The 27,921-nt window shown below is 43.3% G+C and overlaps 1 protein-coding gene across 1 annotated transcript in view; it reads left to right on the forward strand.

Annotated features, from left to right (window-relative positions):
* LOC309552533 (uncharacterized protein) overlaps positions 1-23,555 on the forward strand; it is a gene marked incomplete at its 5' end in the record, with an annotated part of 63,599 nt that extends 40,044 nt beyond the window's left edge. The window contains 4 exons of the mRNA XM_082253489.1: positions 3,484-3,576; positions 3,659-3,683; positions 9,232-9,263; positions 23,165-23,555. Coding sequence (XP_082109615.1) covers positions 3,484-3,576; positions 3,659-3,683; positions 9,232-9,263; positions 23,165-23,283 — 269 coding nt within the window. The 3' untranslated portion in view covers positions 23,284-23,555. The remainder of the gene's footprint in view (positions 1-3,483; positions 3,577-3,658; positions 3,684-9,231; positions 9,264-23,164) is intronic.
* Between the last annotated feature and the right edge of the window lie 4,366 nt (positions 23,556-27,921).

The raw sequence follows: 27,921 nt of genomic DNA on the forward strand, positions 1-27,921 counted from the left end.
AGAAGGGCAACTAAACTAATTAGGGGATTGGAGGACCTTGATTATGAAGAGCGTCTGCAATCGCTTGATTTATTCTCCCTGGAGAAGAGACGCCTGAGGGGGCACATGATAGCAATTTTTAAATATCTCAATGGGGATCTCAGCTTAGAAAAAAATCTGTTCAGTCGAAGGGATTGCATGAGGACTCGGGGGCATACAATGCGATTAGAGGAGAAGCGTTTTAACCACTTAAGCCCCGGAGGATTTGGCTGCTAAACGACCAGAGGGTATTTTGCGATTCGGCACTGCGTGACTTTAACGGACAATTGCGCGGTCGTGCGACGCTGTACCTAAACGAATTTGGCGTCCTTTTTTTCCCACAAACAGAGCTTTCTTTTGGCGGTATTTGATCACCTGTGCGATTTTTTGATCACGCGCTATAAACAAAAAAAGAGCGTAAATTTTGCAAAAATAGCAATATTTTTCCCTTTTTTTTATATGAAATTCCCCCCAAAAAAAAAATGTAAAAATCAAAATTTTTTAATATTTTCGGCCAATTTGTTTTATGCTACCTATGTTTGGTAAAAAAAATAGCAAAAAGCGTATTTTGATTGGTTTGCGCAAAAGTTATTGCGTTTACTAACAAAGGGAAAGATTTTTGTCATTTTTGTTGTTTTTTTTTTTAACGCGTAATGGCGGCGATCTGCGATTTTTGTTTGCGGTACTGCGACATTGCGGCGGACAGATCGGACCCTTGACTGACATTTTTGACACTTTTGGGGTTACCAGTGACATTTCTACAGTAATCAGTGCTATATATATGCACTGTTACTGTAAAAATACACTGGTAGTGAAGGGGTTAACTTTATTTGAGAGGGAGGGGCTGTGTGTGTCCCTAGGGGCGTGATTCTAACTGTGATTGGCTGTGGCTTCAACTGTATGCAGAGTGATCAATGGATCTACATAGTAGATCCATGTGATCATCTCTCATACAGAGAGGAGAATGACAGGCAGCTTGTTTACACAAGCTGCCTGACTTTCTCCCTCTCCCCCGCCGATCGCAGAGTGGCCGGCGGCGATCGGGTCCGCCGGTCACACGCGCGGGGGGGTCCGTGACCACGCGGGAGCGGGAGCGCGCCTCCGGCGGCGCGCGCTCGCTCCCTAAACCCTCACAGGCGAGCGACGTAGACCTACGTCACTTTGCCTGTGAGGGGCTGACCGCCGCCGTAGATAGTCGTGCGGCGGTCGGCAAGTGGTTAACCTTAGGCACCGTGGGGGGTTCTTTACTTTTAGGGCTACAAGATTGTGGAATTCTCTACCACAAGAGGTGGTTTCTGCGGGTAGTATGGTGGCTTTCAAAAGACTATTGAACGTGCATCTCAAGGATCAGAACATTCAGGGGTATGTGAGATGATTACAGCCACACACACCTACACAGGTTGAACTGGATGGACTATTGTCTTTATTCAACCTCACCTACTATGTAACTATGTAAGGCAGACCTCTGTTCTGTCACAGATGAACACAGGGATCCTTGCGATAACTTTTGCGCAAACCAATTATTTTACACTTACTGGAATTTTTTTTACCAAAAATATGTGGCAGAATACATATTGGCCTAAATTGATGAAACAATTTGATTTTTAAAATTTTTTTATTGGCTGTATTTTATAGCAGAAAGTACATTTTTCAGAATTGTCGCTCTTTTTTTTGTTTATAGCGCAAAAAATAAAAACTGCAGAGGTGATCAAATACCACCAAAAGAAAACTCCATTTGTGGGAAAAAATGGATACTAATTTTATTTGGGTACAACATCACATGACCGCGCAATTGTCAGTTAAAATAACGCAATGACGTATCGCAAAAAATGGCCTCGTCATTAAGGGGGTAAAACCTTCTGGTCCAGAAGTGGTTAACAAGGGGGCCTCCAGAGCCTTGCTACCCTCTATGTGAATGAGTAGGGGTACATTGTACATTGTATCCATACTCATTCACCAAAAAAAGTGTCAAAAAGAAATAAAAAACACACACACAGTTTTTGACAATTCCTTTATTAAAAATATAAACATAAATGTCCCCTGATGTAGATCCATCATCAATCATGATGCTTGCTGCACAAAGACCCGAAAAAAGAAAAAAAAAAGAAAAGAAGCTCCGCTCGTGATGAAGGCTAACCGCCGAATGCCTGCTCCACTGTTTGACAGTTCTTATATTAGGTAAGGAGGTGGGCCATCTGCAACATCACCTGGTGGCATCGCCCCCATGCGATCTCACCGACCCAGCATGCACCAGTCAGTGACATCACATAGGCGCAGTGGCACCAGATGACATCCCCAGGTTGCCCCCTCCCTTGCCTATTTAAAAACTGTCAGATGGTGGAGCAGGCATTCGGCGGTTAGCCTTCATTTTTTTTCCAGGTTCAGCTGTGGCAGCAGGCGTCGTGATTGATGATTGGTCTACAGCGGGGGACATTATTATTTTTTTTTTTATGTTGTCCTAAAACAGTGATGGCGAACCTTGACACCCCAGATTTTTTGGAACTACATTTTCCATGATACTCAATTACACTGCAGAGTGCATGAGCATCATGGGAAATGTAGTTCCAAAACATCTGGGGTGGCAAGATTCGCCATCACTGCCCTAGATCAACAACGGCACTTCTTTAGATGGTCAGGATTGGCATTCCAAAAGTCTTTCTCAGGAACGATTGTCTTTAGCTGTGGTCATAATGATATATTTGTACATTTAATGTGCACAATCTGTTTAGATCATTGGAGAAGAATCTGCCAATCATATTAGGTAAAATCAGCCCACTATCCATAAACATACTGCCCATTATGTATCCATTTTCTATTGTTTTTAAACAAAATATTTTATTTTTCACATTTGTTAATTCCCTGCCCCTAGAAGGACAACAAGAAATATGTTGTTTTACTTGTTTTTAAAATGGAGATTTGTTTGTTTTTTAAGGCTGGACTCTGCAGTAGGGCTCCCCATGCACTGCAGGGTAAAATGCTTTGTATTAATACAAAGAAACAGCTGGTAACTCAAGAAGCAGCTAGGGGAAAAACTACTCTCCCAGGCTTTCTCCCAACTGCTTAACTGGTCCCCTAAAGCCCCTTTTCTCCATTGCTTTGTTGGATGCAGGCACTCTGATGTCATCACTTACAATGCAGGACCCATGGTCCTGCAAGGTAAGTGTGAGCATTGAGGGTACACCCCTCATCCAGAGGTTGAAGAGAACATGAGAGTGCCGGCTGCCAGGGTAGGGGGAGGATATGGTAAGTAAAAGGTAAGTAAAACTGCTGTAAATGCTCCTTCTAGACCAAAGCAAACATAAAACTCTTTACAGCTTTACAAAACAAAACCAAAACATTGTGTGTATTTCAGTTGGTAAGTGATCACAGAACTGCAGTTCTCTCGTTGATACGAATATGTGACCAATTTATTTTTCAGTTCAACCTTATAATCTCCATTTTGAATATTGATGTTCTGTTTTTCAGACAATGTTGCTTATATTGTTTCTAATGCCTTAAGAGGACTTGCTGTTGTTTTTGTCACTCTGTGTCTGGCGATACTTTGCATAAAATATAAAGGTAAGAGGATTCATTTTTATAAAATATTTTGTATCTAATTGAGTCATAGTGTTATTGTACTTTTTTTTTTTTTTCTGGACAGGGAAACAGAGGAAGGTGAATAATAGGTAAGAAAAAACTGATTGAACCATTACACAATGCTTTGCTTTGTATAATATACCTATACACCGTAGGGAACTACAAACGTACAATTTAGGCGAGGTTCACACTATGAACCAATGATAGATGTTCACACTATGCCAGTTTCCCAGTGGCCACATTTGCATGGGCACAGCAACTCATTCATTTTAATAAGCTGCTGTACCTATGAAAAATGCAGGGAAAAGTTCCCTTCACCTTTTCCAAAATTGCAGCCGCAGGAAAACCACATAGTGCTATGTAGTTTCCAGTGCGTACGGGTGCCAAAAGTAGTATGTTTTTCTGCTGGAAAGACTGCGATTTACACGCAACCCCGCACCCGCAGAAGTGTGAACTTACCCTTATAGGGACAATGTAAAAAAATGAAAGTTTGTTTTCCAATAATATAAAGGGTCGGTCTTCTCTTAATATATAAATCCTTTAAATCTTACCTAAACAAATGTAAACCAAGGCTAAGCACTTACCACTTCCATTTCTGAAATGTATGAGAAATAACACAATTTTCTACTTATGGTTTATCAACAACGGCCATTTGGCCAGATGCATTAAGAATCTTGTGTATGTGAAAAAATGTGCGCAGGATCTGTGAAGTAAATAAAGCTGCAACCTTAGAACCAAATGGGGATAGTGAATGTTGTGAAGAAATCAGGTGCGCTAAATTCACGAGTGTCACAAATCAGGAGCGGATATGATACTACAATAAGCATCTAACACATTCCTGTGCTTTGTGCCTGGATTGATGTGCAATCAAGTGTGTATATGATGACCTCATATACTCATATGCATAAACGTAGGTAAACGTGATAAATAAATACATGGTGGAATCAATGTCACTCAAGTGAAAATCAAATTGAAACACAAAGGTGTACAATACAGTGAATCTCAACATAAAGTGTCTCTTAAACGGTCATAACCACCACTATATCATGTGTGTAAAACGTAGAAATAAAGGGGGGAAGGTGCATATAGTCTCAACTATTTCCACACAAGTCGGTAGTGAGATCCACACAGCAGATTCTCCTGGACTTGTCGGGTGCAAATAGGTTCCACCACCTTATTGGGGACTAGCCCCTTACCAGAAGGAAGAAGGTCAAGGGCGAAATGTCAGCTTAGCAGTGTAGTAGATATACAAGAGAGTGGGTGAATCACTCAAGTGGGAGGTTCAGCCTCTTACCAGAACAAACTGTAATGGGGCTCGTATCGCACGTATATTGTGGTACCTCTCTCTATCCTGGTCTTCCACACTCTGGGCGATGTCTCTCTGCTTGTCACGGGTCAAGATTTCTATGTGTAGCTCACAGGGACAAAAACCAGACCATAGTGCAGTACCTCTAGTATTTATTCAAAACAAATCAGATGCACTTACATAGATGGTGTCTTCTGTAGTCACAAAATCAAAGACCGATGTGAGAGAAGCCGTGGCCGTCTGCAGTGCAGTCCGCAGCAGCTAGTGATGACGATGCGGCGCTCCTTCCTGACGCGTTTCCTCTGAATAGACATCAACGGAGATAGGAGTCGACGCTCCTATCTCCGTTGACGTCTATTCAGAGGAAACGCGTCAGGAAGGAGCGCCGCATCGTCATCACTAGCTGCCGCGGACCGCACTGCAGACGGCCATGGCTTCTCTCACATCGGTCTTTGATTTTATGCATTAAGGTGAAAAACCTTTTCTGCTTTAGCTGCCCCCCTCAGCCCCCCCTTTTCTTACCTGAACCCAATCGATTCAGCGACGAGCACGAGCCCAGTGGCTCCAGCTGCTGTCTCGGGTCCTCATTGGATAGAATAATAGTAGCAGGAGCCATTGGCTACCGCTGCTGTCAATCAAATCCAGTGACGCAGCAGCAGGACTCGAGAGCGCGCCTGAACGGGTGCCCCCATGGAAAGTGGCTCTCCGTGGGGGCACCCAATGAAGAGGAGGAGCCATGAGAACCACCGGGGCATCCCAGGAAAGGAGGATTAGGGCTGCTCTGTGCAAAACCCTTGCACAGAGCAGGTAAGTATAACATGTTTGTTATTTAAAAAAAATGCACAAACCTTTACAATCACTTTAAGAGAACTTGCTGTTGTTTTTCCCAGTTTTTACTTTGCATAAAATATAAAGGTATCTCTATCTACAAATCTTAAAACTAAAGAAATTATATTTTTACAGTCCATCTACTACCTACTACCATTTACTACCCTAAAATCTAAGACCAGGTTCACACATGCTGGGGGTCAGATGTGTCCCTATTCACCAATTCAGGTGCAAATCAGGTCAAAAATTCTGCCTGCATTTGCACCTGATTTGGAGCCAAAGATGCACAGGACCCTTTCCAAATCCAGACTGCGGCCGCCCCGGAGGTGTGTGAACCGGCTCTTTTGAGAGCCGGTCACACTCTCCTGTCATGCGAATTGGAAACCCGCATCCAATTCGCATAAACGTGAACCCAGCCTATGGCCTGTTTAACATGGACTTCAGCTTCTACAGGAGCAGTGTGAACAGCAAGCTTTTATGATACTTTTAGAAAGCTTTTGCAAGCTATTGTCACTTTAAAGAGGAAGTAAACCCTCCTCTGACACTTTTACCTATAGGTAAGCCTATATTAAGGCTTACCTATAGGTAGTGTAAATATCTCCTAAACATGTACCGTTTAGGAGATATTTACCTTACATGCAGCCAGTGATGTCACTGGCGCATGCGCTCTGAAGGAACGGCCGCTGGTGCCGTTTCTTCAGAGCCCCGTGCCGTGACTGTCGGCTCCCGCGTGCATGCGCGGGAGTGACGTCACCATGGCTCCGGCCAATCAGATGGGCGGATGCCGCGATCCCGGAAGACGGGCGACTGGACAGGTGAGCGGGCGGCACATACAGGTGAGCGGGCGGCACGGCGGGGGCTCGTTCTTAGGTAAGTATTTCATAATGAGCTAGTATGCGATGCATACTAGCTCATTATGTGTTTCTCTTTCAGGTTACAGAAAAAAAAAAAAAAAAAACGTTCATGGGTTTACAACCTCTTTAAACACTTCCTAACCACACAACCATAGCAAAAAGACAGCTACAGTGCGACTCTGGGGTGCGTCCCCTGGGCGGCACGCATCTGGCACGCTCTGTGTTCACTGTCCTTTGAACACAGCCAATTACAGATAAATGGTAAATGGTCAATCACAGTGCACTTTACCACGTGATCAGCTGTGTCCAATCACATTTGATCACAGTGTAAACAGATTTGCAGGTTATCGGCATTCCTTTCCGCACACGCTGTCACAGCACAAGGAGGGGACAGGGAACATGCACACAGATAATCAGGGCACTGATCATCAGTGCAGCCCCATCACTGCTGTCCATCAGTGCCTCCTCATCAGTGCCGCCTATCAGTGCCTCTCCATCAGTGTCCATCAGTGCCACATATTAGTTCAGCGTCACCAGTGCCTCCTCATCAGTTCCCATCAATGCCTTCTTATCAGTGCTCATCAGTGCCGCCTATCAGTGCCTCCTCATCAGTTCGCATCAGTGCCTTCTTAGCAGTGCTCATCAGTGCAGCCTATCAGTGCTCATCAGTGCAGCCTATCGGTGCCTCCTCATCAGTTCCCATCAGTGTCCTCTTATCAGTACTCATCAGTGCAGCCTATCAGTGCCCATCGGTGCAGCCTATCAGTGCCAAACATGGCAGCGGAGGGGGGAGGAAGCAAACAAGCAGAGCTTCCCGTTTTGCGTGTGGCTCCGTTTTAGAGAGGATCCATGTTAAACGTTGATAAACTGGAGATGAATGGTACTTTAAAAGCTTCAACAAAACTTGCTGAAAGCTCCACACATGCTTTGCAAAGGCTTGCTGTTCACACTGCTCCTAAACAAACTGAATCCCCTGTGAAATATGCAGCTTCCCACTTATGAAATTTGGCTCTTTCCCATTCTGGCTCTTCAGAAACCATTAAATGCGGATCCGTATGTAGCACCCTCCTAAGTAGGTGCTAGAGAGTATGTTTAATTCTGGCTCTTCAGAAACCATTAAATGCGGATCCGTATGTAGCACCCTCCTAAGTAGGTGCTAGAGAGTATGTTTAATTTTGGCTCTGTCTGCCTATCAGAGGAGTAGCAGGTAAATTCTATATTCTCTCTGCTTAACAGGGAGCAGGATCTGTGAGTTAGGCCTGCTCAATGTGCTCAGTGTGTGATTGATGTGGGCTGAGGGAGTGTCCCCACTGGTCCAATGGGGAGGCACATTGCACAGTGGAGGAAACCTGACCAATGGGCCCACAGGCTTTGGAACAGCCCCAGTGATTGGTACAGACTGCTGTCTCGGTGCATTGTGGGGTATAAAATATAAAACCAAGGGCACATGTGCTCAAGGTCTTTGACTGGAAGCAGAGTCCAAGGAGGAGGGTGGCGGCTGCCTCCTCTTCTGCAGCAGTTGGTGTGTGGTCACAGGCAGTCTGCCTGGTGAGCCAGAAGTGTGGAGCTGAGCCCAGAGGTCCAGGAGAGCTGACTGAAGGAGTTAAGGCACTGGAGAACCTGAAAAGCTGTATCATGAGTACAGAGGATCCTGCCTAAGGGCCTGACCAGGAAAGGGGCCACTCCGGAGTAAGGTAGTCAGTGGACGGGTGTCAGCTGGTGGATAGAAAGGGGGTATTAGCGGAGTGCCCTGAAGATAAGTACTAAAAGGAACATTACCTCAGATTCATCTAGTGGCAGGATGAAGCTGCGGCCTTGCTGCATTCTCAGATAGAAGTCCTCAGCATTGTGAATAGTCCAAGTGTTGGAGCATCCCACTCATCCCTTCTCCCTCCCATCCCACTATCTAATAAAACAACCCCTAGACTGTTCCCTGACTGAGCCAAGAAAGTAAAGTGTTAAGATTCTGCATGCAGTTGCTACGGGTAACCCAGGGAAATCCAAAAGTGTGAAAATCCAGCAGCTCTGAAGGGGGCAGTGCTACACATAGTAAATGTAGTAACTTCTACAGTGGCTTAAATAACATTGTAAAGGTAATTTTCACCTTTGGGCTATACATTTTTGGTAAAAAAAAAAAACTTAAATAGTGTTAAGCCTAACCTATTCAAAGGTGATTATAGCATGCTTTGCTGAACATGTAAAGGACATTTTTTTCTTACGTACGTGATTGGTATTATTTGCAAAGTGAAATTTCACCATATTCACATTCTGGGAGTAGATCCCTTGCAAAGTGCAACTTCCCTTGCAAAGTGCAACCTCCCTTGCAAAGGTAATAGTCTAATTGCCCTTAGTAAATAGAATTTACAGTTAAAGTGGTGCTGTTTATTTACTAATGTAATTCAAACTTCAGAAAGGGAAGAACTAAAATAGTAAAGTGTAATACATTTCTTTACATAGTTACTAAGTTGGTAAGATTGAATAAAGACACCAGTTTATTCAGTTCAACCTGAGGTGTGAGGGTATGTGTGAGTTTATGTGTGTGTGTGTGTGCGCTTATGTCAATATTAAATCTCATATCCCTGTATGTTGCAGTCATTAAGATGCCCATCTAAAAGTTTACTTCTTCTTTCTTTCTTCCTAACATTTTAGCCATTCTAATGCACCTCCCACAGAATTTGAATGTAAGTATTTTACCAAAAGGGCGACTCGCACTAAGTATGAATAACTGAAAACATTGTAGATTATACATGGTATGGCAACATCAGTGCCTTTCCTATATTGAATATGAATATAATCCATATCATAATATACAGCATCTATTGCTACAATCAGTAATCTACCATAATTTGTGTTGCTCAATAGCTCACTGTTAGTGCCGGTACATGGGAGTGCAGGTCGCCTCCCATAGGGAAGCTGCGGATTGGTTCTAATAGGAGCGACACAAGTCGCTCCGACCTAGAAAAAGGGTCCGGAGCTTCTTTGGGGCGACCCGGAGGCGACCGCCATAGACTTCAATGTTATGAAGTCCGTGGTGGCTGCTCCGAGGTCGCGGCGCGCTGCTCGCATCGCGACCTCGGAGGTCGCGGTGCGAAGTAGCGTCGCTGCAATGTGAACCGGCGCTTAAAGTTTGAATTTACACATTACAACACATGTATTGGTTTAAAAGATACCAATATAATATAAAACATCTCACTACTTAGATTGTTTTCTATACCACCACATCCTAGAAAACAAGGGTAAATTAGGCAGCAAACATTCCATGTATTGATATAGAAATGTGCAGCGTTCATAGATAATTAACATATGATAATCAGTGAAAATTCATAACATTGTGAAAAATACATATACAAACAAATATATAATAATAATAATAATTATTATTGTATTTATTATTATTTATTTTATTTCAGGTACTTATATAGCGCTGTCAATTTACGCAGCGCTTTACATATACATTGTAAATTCACATCAGTCCCTGCCCTCAAGGAGCTTACACTCTAAGGTCCCTAACTCACATACATAAACAGTAGGGCCAATTTTTTTATACAGGATCCAATTAACCTACCAGTATGTCTTTGGAGTGTGGGAGGAAATCGGAGTACCCGGAGGAAACCCACGCAGGCACAGGGAGAACATGCAAACTCCAGGCAGGTAGTTTCGTGGCTGGGATTCTAACCAGCGACCCTCTTGCTGCTAGGTGAACGTGTTAACCACTACACCACTGTGCCACCCTGTTATTATTATAATAATGATAAAAAAAAGAGCGAATAAGAGCAAAAAGTCCTTTTGAATGAATCACTGAAAATTTGCTGTGACACCATCCACCACCAAAATATATAAAGTGGCTTACCGCAGTGAGTGTACTTAGTTTGGCGTATGCCTAGTGAGTCAACTCATGCATTGGTGTATATACACCCTATAGACCAGGGAGGACAACGAGTGGCCCTTCACACTACTCGCCTTTGTATTTTCTTTGGGGGTTCTGCATCCTGATAGGACAGCTCAGTGCAGTATGAACATTTCTCCTACAAGCTTTAACCAGGTACTGATAGAAGTCACAAGACTGCTATATACTGCTGATGAGAAAAGCCTTTTGTTTCCTTTCTATGATGATTCATCCGTCATGAGAGAATATTCATCTTGAGGTCTACATTCATTTGGATTTATGTATTTATGGATTTTTGGATATGGATTTATGCATTTTGGATTTGGTTTATGCGATTTTTCCAAAGAAAATACAAAGGCGATTAGTGTGAAGGGCCACTTGTTGTCCTCCCTGGCCTATTGGGTGTAAAGTTGACTCATTAGGCATACGCCAAACTGAGTCCACGCACTCCAGTAAGCCTCCTTATCTATATTGGTGGTGGATGGTGTCAGCAAATTTTCAGTTATTCACTTCTGGAATACACGTTTGAAGATTTTTCACTTTATTCAAAAGAACTTTTTGCCCTTATTCACTCTTTTTTTTATTATTATTATATATTTGTTTGCATTTTTATTTTTCACAATGTTATGAATTTTCACTGATTATCATATGTTAATTATCTATGAGCGCTGCACATTTCTATATCTATACATTGTCTACACTGGTTCAAGTGTTGTGCTGGCTGCTGTCTTTTCCCTTTGGACGCAAGCGCGGTAATTTTTTAGTATTTTTAATACCGTAAACACTCCATGTTTGTCAGACCAAGTGTACAGAAAGAGTAATAGAGATCTTTGCGTGCTATGACATTTTTTGGAAATGTTCTCAGCCTGTAAGGAACCTACCTATTATCCAATGGATAGTGAACAGGCCTGAAGGTTGAATTACTAAAGGCAAATAGGCTGTTCACTTTGCAAGAGAATTTTACATACAGCTTAGTGAATGTAGTTATATTTAAAAAATGTAAAGATTACGCAATCACATGCAAGGAAAAAAACCCCAAAAAACAAAACAAAAAAAAAAAACAGTAATTTTGCTTGCACATGATTGGGCGATGAAAATTTCCTTGCAAAGTAAACTGTATATTTGCCTTTAGTAAATCAACCCCAAAGGCTATTAACCACCTCCCACCCGGGCCACTGTACATATACGGCCGGGTGGGAGTCTCGTCCTTCTGATCGGACGTTCCGGAACGTCCTTCAGAAGGAGAGAGACGCGAAGCGGCGCGATCTCGATGTGCCTGTGTCCCTAGGACACAGAGCAACAGGATGCGGCAGGAGGGCCCTGTGATTGGCCCTCCTGATCACATGACGGTTGTGTCCAATCGCAGCCGTCATGTAATGTCAATACAGCCGTTGTAGCGGCTTCGATCTCTTCTCCTCCTGACAGATCCTGTCAGTGAGGAGAAGAGGAGAGGATCGGTGCTGCAGCCGGGGGGATCAGTGAGTATTTCTAAGTACTCACTGATCACAGGGGGGGTCTGTGCTGATAATCAGATGATTGATTACCAGTGCAGCCCTGGGGGGAGGGGGTGCCACTAGAGCCACCAGGGGTGCCCACCCGTGACCACCAGGGATGCCCACCATGGCCACCAGGGATGGCAAACAGGGCTCAGAGAGCCTGCCAGTGGTGCCTCCCTATCAGTGCTGCCCACCAATGCCATCTATCAGTGCTGCCCACCAGTGCCCGTTATTGCCATCTATCAGTGCCGCCCACCAGTGCCCATTATTGCCCACCAGTGCTGCCTATCAGTGCCCCCATCAGTGCCGATCAGTGCCGCCCATCAGTGCCACCTATAAGTGCCCATCAGTGCCACCTATCAGTCCCCATCAGTGCCACCAATCAGTCTCCATCAGTGCTGCCTATCAGTGCCCATCAGCGCTGCCTATCAGTGCCCACCAATGCTGCATATCAGTGCTATCTATCAGTGCCACATATCAGTGCCCATCAGTGCTACCTATCAGTGCCCATCAGTGCTGCATATCAGTGCCACCCCATCAGTGCCACCCCATCAGTGTCTCCTCATCAGTGCCTGTCAGTGCGGCGGCATCAGTGCTCATCAGTGCAGGAAAAAACATATCTATTTACAAAATTTTATAACCTAAACAAAAAAAAAATGTTTTTTTTTCAAACTTTTCGGTATTTTTTTATTTGTGCACCAAAAAAGAAAAAACCTGGCGGTGATCAAATACCACCAAAAGAAAGCTCTATTTGTGGGGAAAAAAATGACATAAATTTGGTTTTGGTATAGTGTTGCATGATTGCACAATTGTCATTCAAAATGCAACAGCGCTAAAAGCTGAAAATTGGTCTGGGAAGGAAGGGGGTTTAAGTGCCCAGTATTGAGGTAGTTAAAGAAGAACTTCACCCAAAAAGGGAAGTTCAGCTCTCCTTCCTCCTTCCCTCTCCTCTGCCACATTTGAATATTATTTTTTTGGGGGGGGGGCAGCGGGTGCCTATTTTTGACAAGTACCCGCTTGCACTTCTGCTCAGATCTCCTAGGTGATCCGAGTGGATGTTCTCCTTCCCTCCTCCCTGTATGCAGGATTCTGGGACACATCAAAGGTTGCAGAAAGCTGCGGGACCATTCACAAAGCACAGTGCAGCTTGCTCATGTGCTGTGGGCAGCCGGCTTTGGAGCCGCAAGGAGAGACAATCGGCTGCCTACAGTTAAGATGCCGATGGCGGGGACCGAAGACTGGTGAAGAAACCGACTCAGGTGAGGACAGCGCTGGATCCCTGGACAGGTGGGTGTCTGTTTATTAAAAGTCTTTAAAAAGTTCTTGTAGCTGCTGACTTTTAATTTTCACACAAATCCCTGAAGATCCTCTTTAAACAGACAATTTTTCTAATTTTTCTAATCATTCACAAATACATCATACAAATACATCATAACAATCCTGCAAATAAGCCACATTTTATACACTGGCTCCACACAAAATTATGCACGATTATTATTGTTATTAGGTTTTCAGCTTTACAGACATCTCTACTTTTAAGGCCCGTACACACGTACCGATCGTCGGCCGACGGAACGTCCTACAAATGTTCGCGGCTGGTGTGTTTGTTGTTTGTCTGTTGAAAAGTGCTCCAAACTTGCCCAGGACATTTGTCTTCCGACAGAAAATGACGTCACTACGTTCCACGCACGTTCGCCGCTACAAAAGAGGAAGTGAGTGTTTGGCCGTGACCCTTCTGGGCATCTCGCGCTGATTTCGGTAGCATTTGTTTGGTTAACGACATTTCGCTATTTTCCGAGACATCGTTCGAGAATTTATTATGGCGACCGTGAATTCGTCCGTTGCTGTCGTTAGTGTTGGAGTTTTGGCTCTGAGACGACGTACGAGCAATAGGAAGAAGAAGCGGACCTCCTGGACGAAAAATTGGTTGCTTAACCGTGATCAATTTTCTCATATGTCCTTGCTGAGGGAGCTCCAGGAAAATAATCCTGATGACTTCAGGAATTATTTGAGGATGACGGATCCCATCTTTTACCGTCTTCTTGCCCTGGTGTCCCCCTATATTCTGAAGCAGGATACTTGTATGCGGCTTGCAATTACTCCTGAGCAAAGGTTAATTGCGACGTTGAGGTATCTTGCAACAGGGAGAAGCCTGCAGGATCTGAAGTTCACCACAGGCATCTCCCCCCAAGCTCTTGGAGTCATCATCCCTGAGACCTGCTCTGCCATCATCAAGGTCTTGCAGAAGGACTATATCAAGGTATGTTTGATTTTTTACATTACATTACATGTATTACTAGTTTCACCCGAATTATGATGTTTTTGGATGTACAGCAATTGACACAGGCCATTATTTGTAAACTACCCTCTGTCCGCATGCACATAGTAGTAAAGATGTAGATTATCTTTAACCATTTGTAAAATTACCCACTAACCACCCCACCATTCTCTCCTATGTGTCCCTAAACGCATTGCCTGTTAACAGTATTTTGAATTTGGGTCATTTTATTGCTTTCCCTCAAACAATTATTCCTTGGCCAATGTTTTAGTACCTAGTTAATGATTTATCTAAAATACATCAGTCCATCCATTCCCACCTATGATTCTGTATGTTTATGTAATGATGTTAAAACCTTCACTGACCACAAGCCCTAATTGATGTATAAATGCCCAGTTTTACTTACCCATCCCCCCACCCACATGCTAAATCTCAAAGTCAGCATATACCAAAGCTCAAGTTCAGAGGTCTTCAAACTATGGCCCACCAGTTGTTCACGAACTTCAATTTCCATCATGCCTAGTCATGTCTGTGAATGTCAGAGAATTACAAGGCCTCATGGGATGTGTAGTTCTGCAACAGCTGGAGGGCCGTAGTTTGTAAATCTCAGCTCTAGCTGGTGAGTATAATGGGCCATACACACTAGAAGATTGTCAGAACAATTTATCCTTCCGATTTACCAAAACCAAATAATATGAGGTCCAACAAACACTTTCAAATCCTATGCAATCTGGTAGGCCCTTGCACTACATAGAAAAGTTAAATCTGCACGAAAAAGTCTTCAGAGAATCTTCTAGTGTGTATGGCCCTTTACAATATAAGAACAATAGGAGGTTGAAAAGAAATGTATGTAGATGTTACATCCCCATATCCAAACCTTTGCCTTCCTGTTGTATATTTTTTTAGCAAGTTGCATAAGCATTTAACAGACAACTGTGTGTGTAATTAATAATGTGATGTGCTCAAGCACTAATTTTATTTTTTTTTTTTATTTTTTCTCCACAGTTTCCTTCAAACGCAGAGCAATGGCTGGAGATTTCTGATCAATTTCTGGAGAAGTGGAATTTTCCCAATTGTGGGGGTGCTATTGATGGGAAGCACGTCCGCATTGTCCCCCCTCCGAATTCCGGCACATTTTATTATAATTATAAAGGTTTTTTTAGTATAGTCATGCTAGCCATAGTTAATGCAAACTATGAGTTTATTTTTTTGGATATTGGCAAAAATGGCCGCAATTCGGATGGGGGAGTTATTGATCAGACGGAGTTCGCTCGTCGTCTAAAGAACGGCACTCTGAACCTGCCATCCAGGGAGCAAACTGTTGAGGGTATGAGCTTTGTGTTTATCGCAGATGAGGCTTTTGCGCTTGGGGAGCATCTCATGAAGCCCTACCCTCAGAGGAACCTCACCCCAGACCAAAGGATTTACAACTACCGGTTGTCCAGAGCTCGCAGAGTTGTGGAGAATGCCTTCGGGATAATGGCCAACCGGTTCCGGATATTCCTGACGTCCATAAACCTGGCACTGTACAAAGTGGATAATGTGGTCTTGTGTTGCTGCATTTTGCACAACTTCCTACGCAGGAATGCACAAAATTATGTATTGCAGCAACTGGATACTGACCCTGCTATGCCAGGTACAAGTGGAGAGGCCCAACCTTCTAACCAAGTGGAGTCCATGACGTCAATGGAAGTTGGACGGTCAGCATTGGCATCACACAGGGCCCGTCAGATCCGCCAGGAATATCTGGACTATTTCGTGGGGAGAGGAGCTGTGTCCTGGCAGCAATCACTGTCACACACCCATTAATCTTGTTAAAGATTGGACACACAAGATAAATGTCAGAGATATATTATTTTTCAACACATTAAACAAAAATTGCAATGATTCTGTATTGTGGATTATAATCATTTGGGCACATATGCCAAACACAATTATTTGGGTTAATCATGTGTTATATATGTGTGACTTTGGAAGGGTTAATACATTCATCAGTGTGTTTCTTGACTGTAGTCTCTCACCAGCTGATCCAAAGTGATGATGGCCATGTGTTATTTTTTAGCCAGTGGTGTAAATACAAGGGCCTTCTGCACCCCACAAAATGTACACAAACCCTGTCACATTGAGAACTAGGTCACACCCAAGGTTCATCTAATGTCACCTTACATTGGTGTTCATTGTCCAGAAGTTGCCCATACTATATATTTCATATAATACATTAGGGTATTAACAAAGTACCTACACCTGTTATGTTGTGTTCATTTATGACATCCTTCTCACTGCCCACCAATGTTAGGATATGTCAGTGTTATGTGAAACTTGATCATTGTTCATCTCAAAGTGTTATATATATAGGTAATGGAAAGTGAACTAGAGCAACGAACAAGCAATACACTATAGATTACACTGATCTCCCTACACTGATTGCTACTGGCAATATCAATGCCATATTGAATCCTAGGACTGCTAGTACCTTGAGTGTTGAGTCACACTTATGCGATGCGGGAAGTCTGCGACTTTGCAGCCTTCCAGCATTGCATAAGGGTGACCCGCCACTTACTTTTTCCACAGGATTGTATTCCACAAGTGTTAAGCACTGTGCGATCCAATCCAGATACATCAGAAATAAAGGGTCATGTGCGACTTGTATGCGTGTTCAGTGCGAATGTAGCCATACAAAGTGTATGTCTCAATTCACACTGCACATCTGATGGCATGTAATATCGTAGCGCACTGCTCCTTTATTACATGCGATCAGATGTTCATGCGAAAATCAGCTATACAGTTTGTATGGCTCAATTCGCACTGCACTCGCACAAAAGTCGCACATGATGCATTTATTCAGCCGCATCAGGATAGGATCGCACAATCGTTCAAACTTGTGTGATCCGATCCTGTGTGAAATGTCAGATCGCACTGTGATATGCGTTAAAACTGGGGGTATCTTTAACATTTCATTGACACCTCCAGCAACTCGCATATGGCAGTGACCAAAATGCTTTCATTAACATGTAAATATGGGAATAGGACAGCCATCATACATTTAGTGCTTCTTTACACAGCTTTAGACCTCGACCCCCCAACTAAAGTCTAATAAAGAATTGAACACACATTGTTGAATGTAAAAACGTTTTAGTATCAAACATTCACAGGGTTAGGGTTAGGGTTAGGGTTAGGGTTAGGGTTAGGGTGTTGTAAAGTGCTTTTCCCAAACTTGGGTACACTCTTTAACATCTGAGTGTAATTAAAATGCCCTAAAACATTCTAAAAAAATTGTAACATCAGGAACATCCCAATACAAACATTAAAAACCTAGTAAAATTGTGGCTTAAAATTTGCCAATCATGTCCACAAAATTGCGCATTTTGATTTGTAATGCCGTTGCAGTCTCCTTTATTTGTTCCAGGTCTGCGCAGCATTGGAGAGCCTCACGGGTCAATTTGGCTAATGTGCAACTATGTAAAACATGGTCTGTAAAAATTAAAAAAAAATGAGTCAATGTGAATCACCTACATGAGGTCATAATAATAGAGAAACATTTGGTGTCCAGGTAATCTTAAATTCCTCTCGAGTTAATACCTACCCTGTTCTTATGCTCTTTTGCCCTAGGCTCTTCTTCTTCCTCCTGTCCTCCTCCGATGCTGTTGCTGATGATTCTGCCGGTCTCCTGAGCTTACTATATATTCATTAGGGGTGTGAACGCATGATGACGTCATTGTGAGGGCATGGTTGTAATGTATATATATTAAGATGCAGAGACCAGAGACGGGCAGAATGCACGGCAACAGCATTGGAGGAGGACAGGAGGAAGAAGAAGAGCCTAGGGCAAAAGAGCAGACAACATAAGAGCAGAAGATTGGACAGCAGAAGAGTGGAGAGGAGAAGATCCAAAGAGCAGAGTGGAGAAGACCGGATGAAGATATTTAAGAACATTTCATAAACGTCTCCTGTCGTTATTCACATACACTTCCATTTATGTGGTTAATGTGTAGGGGTACTATGTACCCCATACCCATTCACATAGTGATTGGGGTCTGGGATCTGGGGGCCACCCTTTGTTAAAGGTTGCTTCCAAAGTCCTAGGAACCCCCTGGCCGCATGACCCCCCAAAACCACCAGACAGGGTTGTGGGGATGAGGCTCTTGTCCTCCTCTACATGGGAGTAAGGTGCTTTTGGGTGTGCGGTGCAGAGGCCCCCTGGCCCAAAGCAACAAAACCCCCCCATGTTGAGGGCATGTGTCCTGCTGTGGTCCAGGGGGTGTTTGGTCCGCTTGCTCGTTCTCTTTCCTGGCCTGACAAGCTGCATGCTTGTATAAGGGTCTGGTAGGGGTTTTGGGGGTAACCCACGCTGTCTTTTTGTTGTGGGCATACCCTCAAACTCAATACCACACACAAAAGGCCTGGTTGTGAACTTGGGGGGACACCCACGGTGGGTTGTTCAATTTTTGGGTGTAGTTCCCCCTCAAAAATCTTCACAACGCAAGTGGCCCCGCAAGTCAGAGCATCCTGATCCGACTTACGGTGCGACTTCCATTCAAATAAAGAGGCTCCCATAGGGAACTAGTGTTGTAAATTGGAGGCTAAAAATAACACTGATAAAAATCATTCTGAAAAAACCTACGTGGGCACACAATTGGCTCTTGGACACTTGGTCCTGGTTCCTCCACAGTTTCGGAACTGGCTTCCATGCTGCTTGGCAAGTTGCCAGGAGATCGGGCTTCTGACCTGGCTGGGGATGCCACATCCTGGCATGATGCAACATCTGCAATGTAAATTTGTAAGGGAATACAAGAATATAAGGTTAAACAATCATTGCAAATACACATATTTCTATGATACCACTACACAAAAATCTGTGACTACCAACCTTCTTGTTGCTCTGGTGTCTCATCACTTGTTGGCTCCACCAGGATTATTTCCGGAATAATGTCTTCATCTACATAATACAAAACATTGGCCATATCATAAAAGTCACAAGAGGTACATTTGTTAGGACATGGTGCCCTGCTTGATAGCTCTTTTAGTAACAAATATGAAGACATGTACATGGTTATCTACGAAAAATATGGTACATTAATGTTTGACAGTGCATAGGAACCAATTACCTTTAGTGGAATCTGTGCCACCTTCTGTGCCCATGTCCTCATCTTGTTCCACAACTGCCGATGGAGCTGCCAAACCTCTCCTCCTCCTTTCCCATTGTTTGGCACGGAGTTTACGTTTTTCTCCTATTTAAAGGTTTGAATAATAATCTGTGATTAATAGGAATGTTTGCTGAGAAGATTCGTGCAGGAAAGAACGTTCGTTGCAACACAATACATATATTTTTAACTATGGCTTCCTGACTTTTAATGTCATATACTAAAACATCAACAATAGATCGATCAAATCACGACATGACAACTAAAATGAGTAATCTAACTTTTTACATAGACATTATAATCTAGACATGTTAATACAACATACACAAAATTATAAAAAACATATTGCATGATTAAAAAAATAAAGAAAAAATAAAACTTACTTTTTTTCAAAATCCGATGGATTTGGGAAAGCTGATCCTGCTCACGGTGTTTGAGGTCAGACCACCGTTTCCGAATCTGATCTTTCGATCGCTCGACACCGAATTTTTTGACCAAACAGGCCACCACCTTGTCCATGATGCCATCTTTCCTGGCATTGGGCCGATCGTAATTTGCCAACTTTCCATCGTAATCCATTTTTTCTAAAATGGAGACCATCTCCACCATTTCTGGCTTTGACATGGGTGTAGCCCTTGATTTTCGGGTGGCCCAATCACTTCGGCCCCCACTAATTGAGCTCCCAGATTGTTGAGACATGGTTCCTAATTAAACAATGATTATTCCACTGCCTCAGGTGTGAGTGTCGCATGTAGGCCTGATCTTCGGCACGTACACACCCCTGCACAAGCCCGCCACTGGAGGAGGAGTTGACGCCTGCGCTGTATTTAAAGGACGCCAGATCGTTCGGCCGACGATTCGCTAGCGGACATATCGAGAGTTGGAGCACGATCGAGCGGCGAATCACGACTTTTCCCCACAAACAAAGGTACGACTCTTTTAATAGAAAGTGTGTGTTTTGGGCCCTATACAGCTTTTATTAGGAATATCTTTATTATGTGCCAAAATACATGCTATTTTAATATGTTTTGTGTTGTTTTGTGTCTTGCAGGCATATACTGTCCTGCAATATGGTGGACAATTTCACCACCCACAACTTTTTAATAAGTTTTATTGATGAGTTCAGGCAACTGCCCTGTTTGTGGCAAGTCAAGTCCGCAGATTATAAAAATAGAAAACTCAGAAAACAGGCCATGGAACATTTGGTGGCCTTCTACAAGCCCGTCTGTCCTGGGGCAAATTTTGAGTATATCCGCAAAAAAATAAACAGTATTCGCACTGCCTACAGGCGGGAGTTAAAAAAAATAGAAGATTCCACCCAGTCTGGAGCAGGGGCACGGAATGTATATGTACCACGGCTGTGGTACTTTGATAACATGCGGTTCCTGGCAGACACCATGGAATCCAGGCCGTCAATTTCAACACTGCCTTCTACTTCGGCAGAGGGCTCAGTGTCAGTTGATCCAAGCCAGGATGAGGATTTCCTGGAGGAGAGTTTTACTCAGGTATGGCATTTCACAATATATTGTCTGCTAAAATGTAATCATGTAACAAAATTATAAGCTAAACCATAATTGACCCTTTAGGTAAACGGGCATAGCAAGGGGTTGGCATGACAGGCAACCGCCAGGGGCGCAGGCCAAGGGGGGTGGGTCACAAAAACATTGGCATTGTTTTATTGTTTATTTTAACAATCCACTCAGCCTGCACACCCCAGAACCCCCAGTTTGCAGGCGGATTCATGCAGGTGTAAAACATTGAGAGCTGCTTCATGCAGGTGTAAAACATTGAGAGCAGCTGAGCCAAAAGACCAGGAGACTGAGACTGCCTCTCACTGCATCCCCAGCACCCCTCCGGTCTTACAAACACTGCTGCATCCCCAGCACACCTCTGGTCCTAAGAAACACTGCTGTAGCCTCAGCATTCCTCTGGCTCAACCTTTTTTAATACAAAACTAACAAACTAACAGCTCCTGCAAATGATCCATCCATCCTTGCTTCCATGTCTCTGGTCTCTCACTCTGGGTCAGCAAGGCAGGTGGCTTCCTTATTCATGTTTCCCTGCACTGCTTCACCCTCAATGCCCTACATCAAGTCCTCTGCAAGTTCAGGCCCCTCTCTCTCTGCAACCCCCTCCTCTCTCTCTCACACCCCCTCTTTCTCTCCCTCTCTCTATCTCTCAACCCTCTCTTTCTTTTTCACACCTGAGACAATGATTGCCCACTAGAGAGCTCTACACTGGGCAAACAAGGGGCAAATTAGAAACTTTTAATGCCCTTTAATTTTTTTTTGGGGGGGTGGGTTACAGTTTTACATTGATCTTGGGGGGGGGGGGGGTTGTTGCCAAATACAGCTCCTCAACAAGGGCACTGGAGACCCTAGATATGCCACTGTATGTAAAGTCTGCTATTTGTTCACAATAATATAACAAACATGCATTTTTATATACACTATAACATTCTAATCAATTGTTCATTTCATCAACAGGGAAGTGTCACTGAGGAGGAGCCAGGTTGCAGCCAGGAGCCTGGGGAGCCTGTGGAGCCTGAGGAGCCTGCGGAACTCTTTCCACCACCACCTCCTCCTGCCAAACGGAGGCAAAAGAGGAAGCACGTGGATGACATCACCGACGAGTTTATCCAGGAGGCCACCATAGCCCTACGTCGGAAACCGGAGGCCAATGAGTCCTTCGGGAATATGACTGCCAAAATCCTGGATAAGGTGGACCTCAGGCAGTGTCAGTATGCCAGAAAAATTATTCTGGATGTGCTGCAAAACGCTGAAAACGGCATACTTACTGAGCACAGCCACGCATGCCAGGAGCACCCGTGCCCTCCACCTCCACCTCCACCTCCACAACACCCACCACCTCGCCAAATGCCACATGGCCAGTGGCAATATGGCCAGCAGGATCCAAACCTGCCCTCATGGCAACCTGATTACAGTTACCAGCAACTTTAATTTGTGTAACCCCCTATTATTTATTTTACCCCTGTTTGCCAGTTTCTAGTTTAATTTTGTCCAAATGGACCTTTTTTATGTTTAGTTTATTATACGGAAAGTATTGATGTTTGCTTTGTTTTTTTTTTGCTGAGATCCAAAAAATAAAGAAAATTTAAAATAAAAAATGGCCTATCTGAATTTGTTAACATGTTTAATATTGTGCATAACCTGAAAAATATGTTTTAGACATTAATTCATAAAAGAATAAAGGGTCATATCAATAGTTAGATCTTTGGTGTGAAAATACAAAAATAATGGTGAAGAGTTCAAATTATTTAATTCTAAAATTTGATAGAACAGATAGAATAGACAAACATTATCTTCATCATAACAGAACACATGCCTTTTTATTAGAAAAGTATGGCATTATGAGCAGCATCTTCCTTCTTCTCACATTTATCAAGATGAGCATGTGCTCCGCATTTCACCTATTTCTTGGACTTCCGCGAGCCGAAAGTTCTTTCTGAATAAAATGTTGAGTTTACTAGAGAAAATTCTTCCGGGAACTCATTTGGTTTGATCATGCGTGTTGGGATTTGTAGCTGTGTGTCGGCAGAATTGTGTACTGACAGGCGAACAATCGTCCGTTCTGGTGTCGGCATACAAATATTTTCATGTTTGCAAGAAAGACTTTTGTCCGCGGATTGTGCGCAGACATCTGTCGGAGGCACCATACTAACACGCGTACAATCGGCAGATCCTTCGTCCACCGACGTTTGTATGCCGACGATCGGTACGTGTGTACGGGGCTTTAATTAAATATATGTGTGTGTTAATAGGTCCACCCTCTGCAATCAGTGAAGTCCAAGAAAATGAATCTCACACCGTGTACGTCAATCAGCAACAGCCAATGTCCGTGTCTGATGCAGAGTATGATGAAGCAGAAACCATGCAGTGATGAGGAATACATAGAAGTTGGCATGGGATCTAAAGCTAAACTCATCTCAGAGTATTCAGAAGTTGGCACGAAACCTCAAACTGAACCCAGCTCAGAATATTTAGAATTCAGCACAGAACCCCACTCTGTATATTTGAAGATTAGTGAAGAACCTTTGGTTGTACAAAACATGCTCTGACACATAAATCAAACAAGCAAAAAACAAGCGGTCCCCCTGTCAGAACACATTAGCTCAGAAGTGAGATCACTGTACTAACATCACATAGTTATTACAGCAAATGCCTTCGTTTTTTTTTTTTTTTTTTCGTTCAGCCCACTGGGTTGAATGAAAAAAAAAAAAAACTGCCTGTGTGTACCGGGCATAACTCTGTAGTAAACTACAGATCTAATAATATAGTTCAAAAGTCATTATCTATGGGGAAGTCTCTAAGTTTAATGTTTAGATTTGCATTGGCACTGTAACTTTGAGGGTCCTACAAATGCTTTTTAAATAATGAAATGTATTGGTTATTTTGGCTCTTCATTACACAGCATCACAATCCATTACATAGAGGTGCATGTATACCAAAGAATATATAAAACAGAAATGTCAGCCATTGCAATACCAAGCCTCAAAAGCATTGAGGCCCGGTTCATACTGGTGCAACACGAAAGTCGTGCAACTGTCAACTTGACTTTGCCCTACAACTTCGGTCGGACATCAATCCGACTTCCATGCGGCTTTAATGAACGGAATCAAATTTTGATCTGACTTTGAGATGAGTGCGACTTGGGTCTGGTAAGGATCTTGAAGGGAAACCCCATCCCAAAACGTAAAAAAAAAAAGAGAGTGTGGTCCCCCCCAAAATCCAGACCCTTTAATTGCGCATACAGCCTGGCAAGTCAGGAAATAGGGGGGGGGGGGGGGAGCGAGCGAGCTGAACCATACCAGACCACATACCCTTAACATGGGGGGCATGCTTTGGAGCAGGGGGGTCTCTGACCCCTGTTGACCAGCCTTAAGTGCTTTTGTGCATTTATTGTTGACATTTTTTAAACTTTTAAAACCATGCAGTATGGTTCTTCCAGCCATGAAGATGTGAATGTGTATTTCTGTTTGCTTCTTGTCCACATGCCGAAATGCTGAGGGCCATAGGTGGGGCTCTTGACTGTAAATTAACTTTTTTACCTTATATAGTAAAAAATGAAAAACCCAATCTTTATTAAATACCACCAAAAAAGATAAAGCGCTATCTGTCTCAAAAAATGATAGAAAATGTATTTGGGTACAGTGTTACTTAGCTAAGTAATTGTCAACCAAGCTATCATAAGATTTAAACGTGAAAAAAAAACGGTGTGGGGTCCCTCAAAAAATCCAGACCCTTTACTTGCGCATACAGCCCAGCATGTCAGGAAATAGGTAGCCTGGTAATGAAGGGTTATACTACAGTACAGTATATATAGGATAGTATTCGAGTTGCTAAACTGCTGTGCTACTCGCCAACTTTTACTAAATATAGGGCTTTTGCATTATCTTTGAAAGCGGTATTAAACCCCAAATCAAAAATGTATTAATAAAATAAATACATTACAGCTTACCAATCATTAGATGTGCTGGCTGCATTCGTTTTCTTTTTTAGACTTTTTCCCCTCTGTTTTCACCTGGGGATCTGATCAGCAACACTGTATTAGAGTGCCCGCACTCCAGATGACGGAACACAGGGTGCACATTTGGACAGCAGCATTGTCAGTCCTAGGGGAGAAGAGTTAGATGCACTAGCAGAATTAAATATACTAACAAATTGAAGCCAAACTCCAGCTCTCAGTGCACTTAAAGCAACATTTTGTTTTCTTTTGTTACAAAGGTTTTACATGAAAAAATAAGCCCCTGTTCACACTGGGGCGCCTGACAGGTCGCCAAAGGTCGCCTTCCATAGAGACGCTGTGGACCCGTTATAATAGGAGCGACACAAGTCGCTCCGACTTAGAAAAAGGGTCCGGAGCTTCTTTGGGGCGACCCGGAGCGACCTGCATAGACTTCAATGTTATGAAGTCCGTGCCGGCCGCTCCGAGGTCGCGGTGCGAGCAGCACGCCGCGACCTGTGAGGTCGCCCCGGCAAGTAGCGTCGCCTCAGTGTGAACGGGGCCTAAAAGTTGGGGTTATATATATATATATATATATATATATATATATATATATATATATTATATACACACTCTATATATGTATCATATTTGTTTTAACCTGTTATTGCATGAGTGTTAATTTGTGTTGTGTTGAGTTATTGTTTTGATGGTACCTTTTATAACTTTTCTGTAAGCTCCTTGAGACAAAACGGAAAAATATGATTAAAATGTATCTTTGATTGATTATATGCTTTTAAAAATTTACTGACTTGAAATAGTTTTTTTAACATTTGTAAAAAGAAAAAAAAACACTTGGCGCTCATTCAAGGTCCATAATAGACAAGTGAAATCAGTCAATGTATTTATAGTGCTATTAACCACTTCTGGACCCGAAGGATTTGCCACCTTAGTGACCAGGCCATTTTTTGCGAAATTCAGCACTGCGTTATTTTATCGCAAAATTGCGCGGTTGTGCGACACTGTACCGAAATAAAATTGATGTCTTTTTTTCCCACAAATAGAGCTTTCCTTTGGCGGTATTTGATCACCTGTGCGATTTTTATTTTTTGCGCTATAAACAAAAAAAAAGTGACAATTCTGAAAAAAAAACCCCAATATTTTTTACATTCTGCTATATAACATTCCCCAAAAAAAAATCGAATTTTTCTTTAACATTTTAGGCCAATTTGTTTTCTGCTACATATTTTTGGTAAAAAAAAAAAAAAAAATCGCAAAAAGCGTATTTTGATTGATTTGCGCAAAAGTTATTGCGTCTACTAACTACGGGAAAGATTTATGTCATTTTTATTGTTTTTTTTTTTTTTTTACTAGTAATGGCGGCGATCTGCAATTTTTTGCAGCACTGCGACATTGCGGCAGACAGAATGGACCCCTGACTGACATTTTTGACACTTTTGGGGGGACCAGTGACATTACTACAGTAATCAGTGCTAAAAATATGCACTGTTACTGTAATAATGACACTGGCAGGGAAGAGGTTAACAGTGTGGGTGATCAAGGGGTTAAATGTGTACCTAAAGGCGTGTTTCTAACTGTAGGGGGGGCGTGGCTTGTGGAATGACCATAAAGACCTGTGATCCTATATAGAAGGATCACAGGGGCTCGATGATTATTCCAGGGAGAAGAACGGTCAGCTGTGTTTACAACAGCTGCCCGTCCTTCTCTCACAGCGGGGAACGATCGCAGGTGTAAGGCAGCAATCTGAGTCGTCTGACCCGTGCATCGGCTTCCCCGCTGACGAGCGGGGGTGGGAGCGCACTGCCGGTGGCGCACGCTCACCCCCTAGCAGCAGGCGCGCGACCGACGTAGCCCTACGCCGGTTTGTCTGGGAGAGCCACACTGCCGCAGTAAATACACGGCGTTTGGTCGGCAACCGATTAATAAAGATACAGTATCTCACAAAAGTGAGTGCACACCTCACATTTTTGTAAATATTTTATTATATCTTTTCATGTGACAACACTGAAGAAATTACACTTTGCTACAATGTAAAGTAGTGTGTGTACAGCTTGTATAACAGTGTAAATTTGCTGTCCCCTCAAAATAACTCAACACATAGCCATTAAAGTCTAAACCGCTGGCAACAAAAGTGAGTACACCCCTAAGTGAAAACTTCCAAATTGGGCCCAATTAGCCATTTTCCCTCCTTAATGTCATGTGACTCGTTAGTGTTACAAGATCTCAGGTGTAAATGGGGAGCAGGTGTGTTAAATTTGGTGTTATCGCTCTCACTCTCTCACACTGGTCACTGGAAGTTCAACATGGCGCCTCATGGCAAAGAACTCTCTGAGGATCTGAAAAAAAGAATTGTTGCTCTACATAAAGATGGCCTAGGCTATAAGAAGATTTCCAAGACACTAAAACTGAGCTGCAGCACGGTGGCCAAGACCATACAGTGGTTTAACAGGACAGGTTCCACTCAGAACAGGCCTCACCATGGTCGACTAAAGAAGTTCAGTGCCCCTGCTCAGCGTCACATTCAGAGGTTGTCTTTAGGAAATAGACGTATGAGTGCTGCTAGCATTGCTGCAGAGGTTGAAGGGGTGCCAGCCTGTCAGTGCTCAGACCATACGCCACACACTGCATCAACCATTGGAGGAGTACAAAGACAAGTCTTTCTTGCCTATAGTTAAGCATGGTGGTGGGAGTGTCATGGTCTGGGGCTGCATGAGTGCTGCCGGCACTGAGGGAGCTACAGTTCACTGAGGGAACCATGAATGCCAACATGTACTATGACATCCTGAAGCAGAGCATAATCCCCACCCTTCGGAGGCTGGGCCGCAGGGCAGTATTCTAACATGATAACGACCCCAAACACACCTCCAAGACTACCCTTGCCTTGCTAAAGAAGCTGAGGGTAAAGGTGATGGACTGGCCAAGCATGTCTCCAGACCTAAACCCTTTTGAGCATCTGTGGGGCATCCTCAAACGGAGGGTGGAGAAGCGCAAGGTCTACGACATCCACCAGCTCCGTGATGTCACCAAGGAGGAGTGGAAGAGGACTTCAGTGGC

This window comes from Pelophylax lessonae (assembly GCF_965119305.1).
Source record: "Pelophylax lessonae genome assembly, chromosome: 4".
Taxonomy (NCBI): domain Eukaryota; kingdom Metazoa; phylum Chordata; class Amphibia; order Anura; family Ranidae; genus Pelophylax; species Pelophylax lessonae.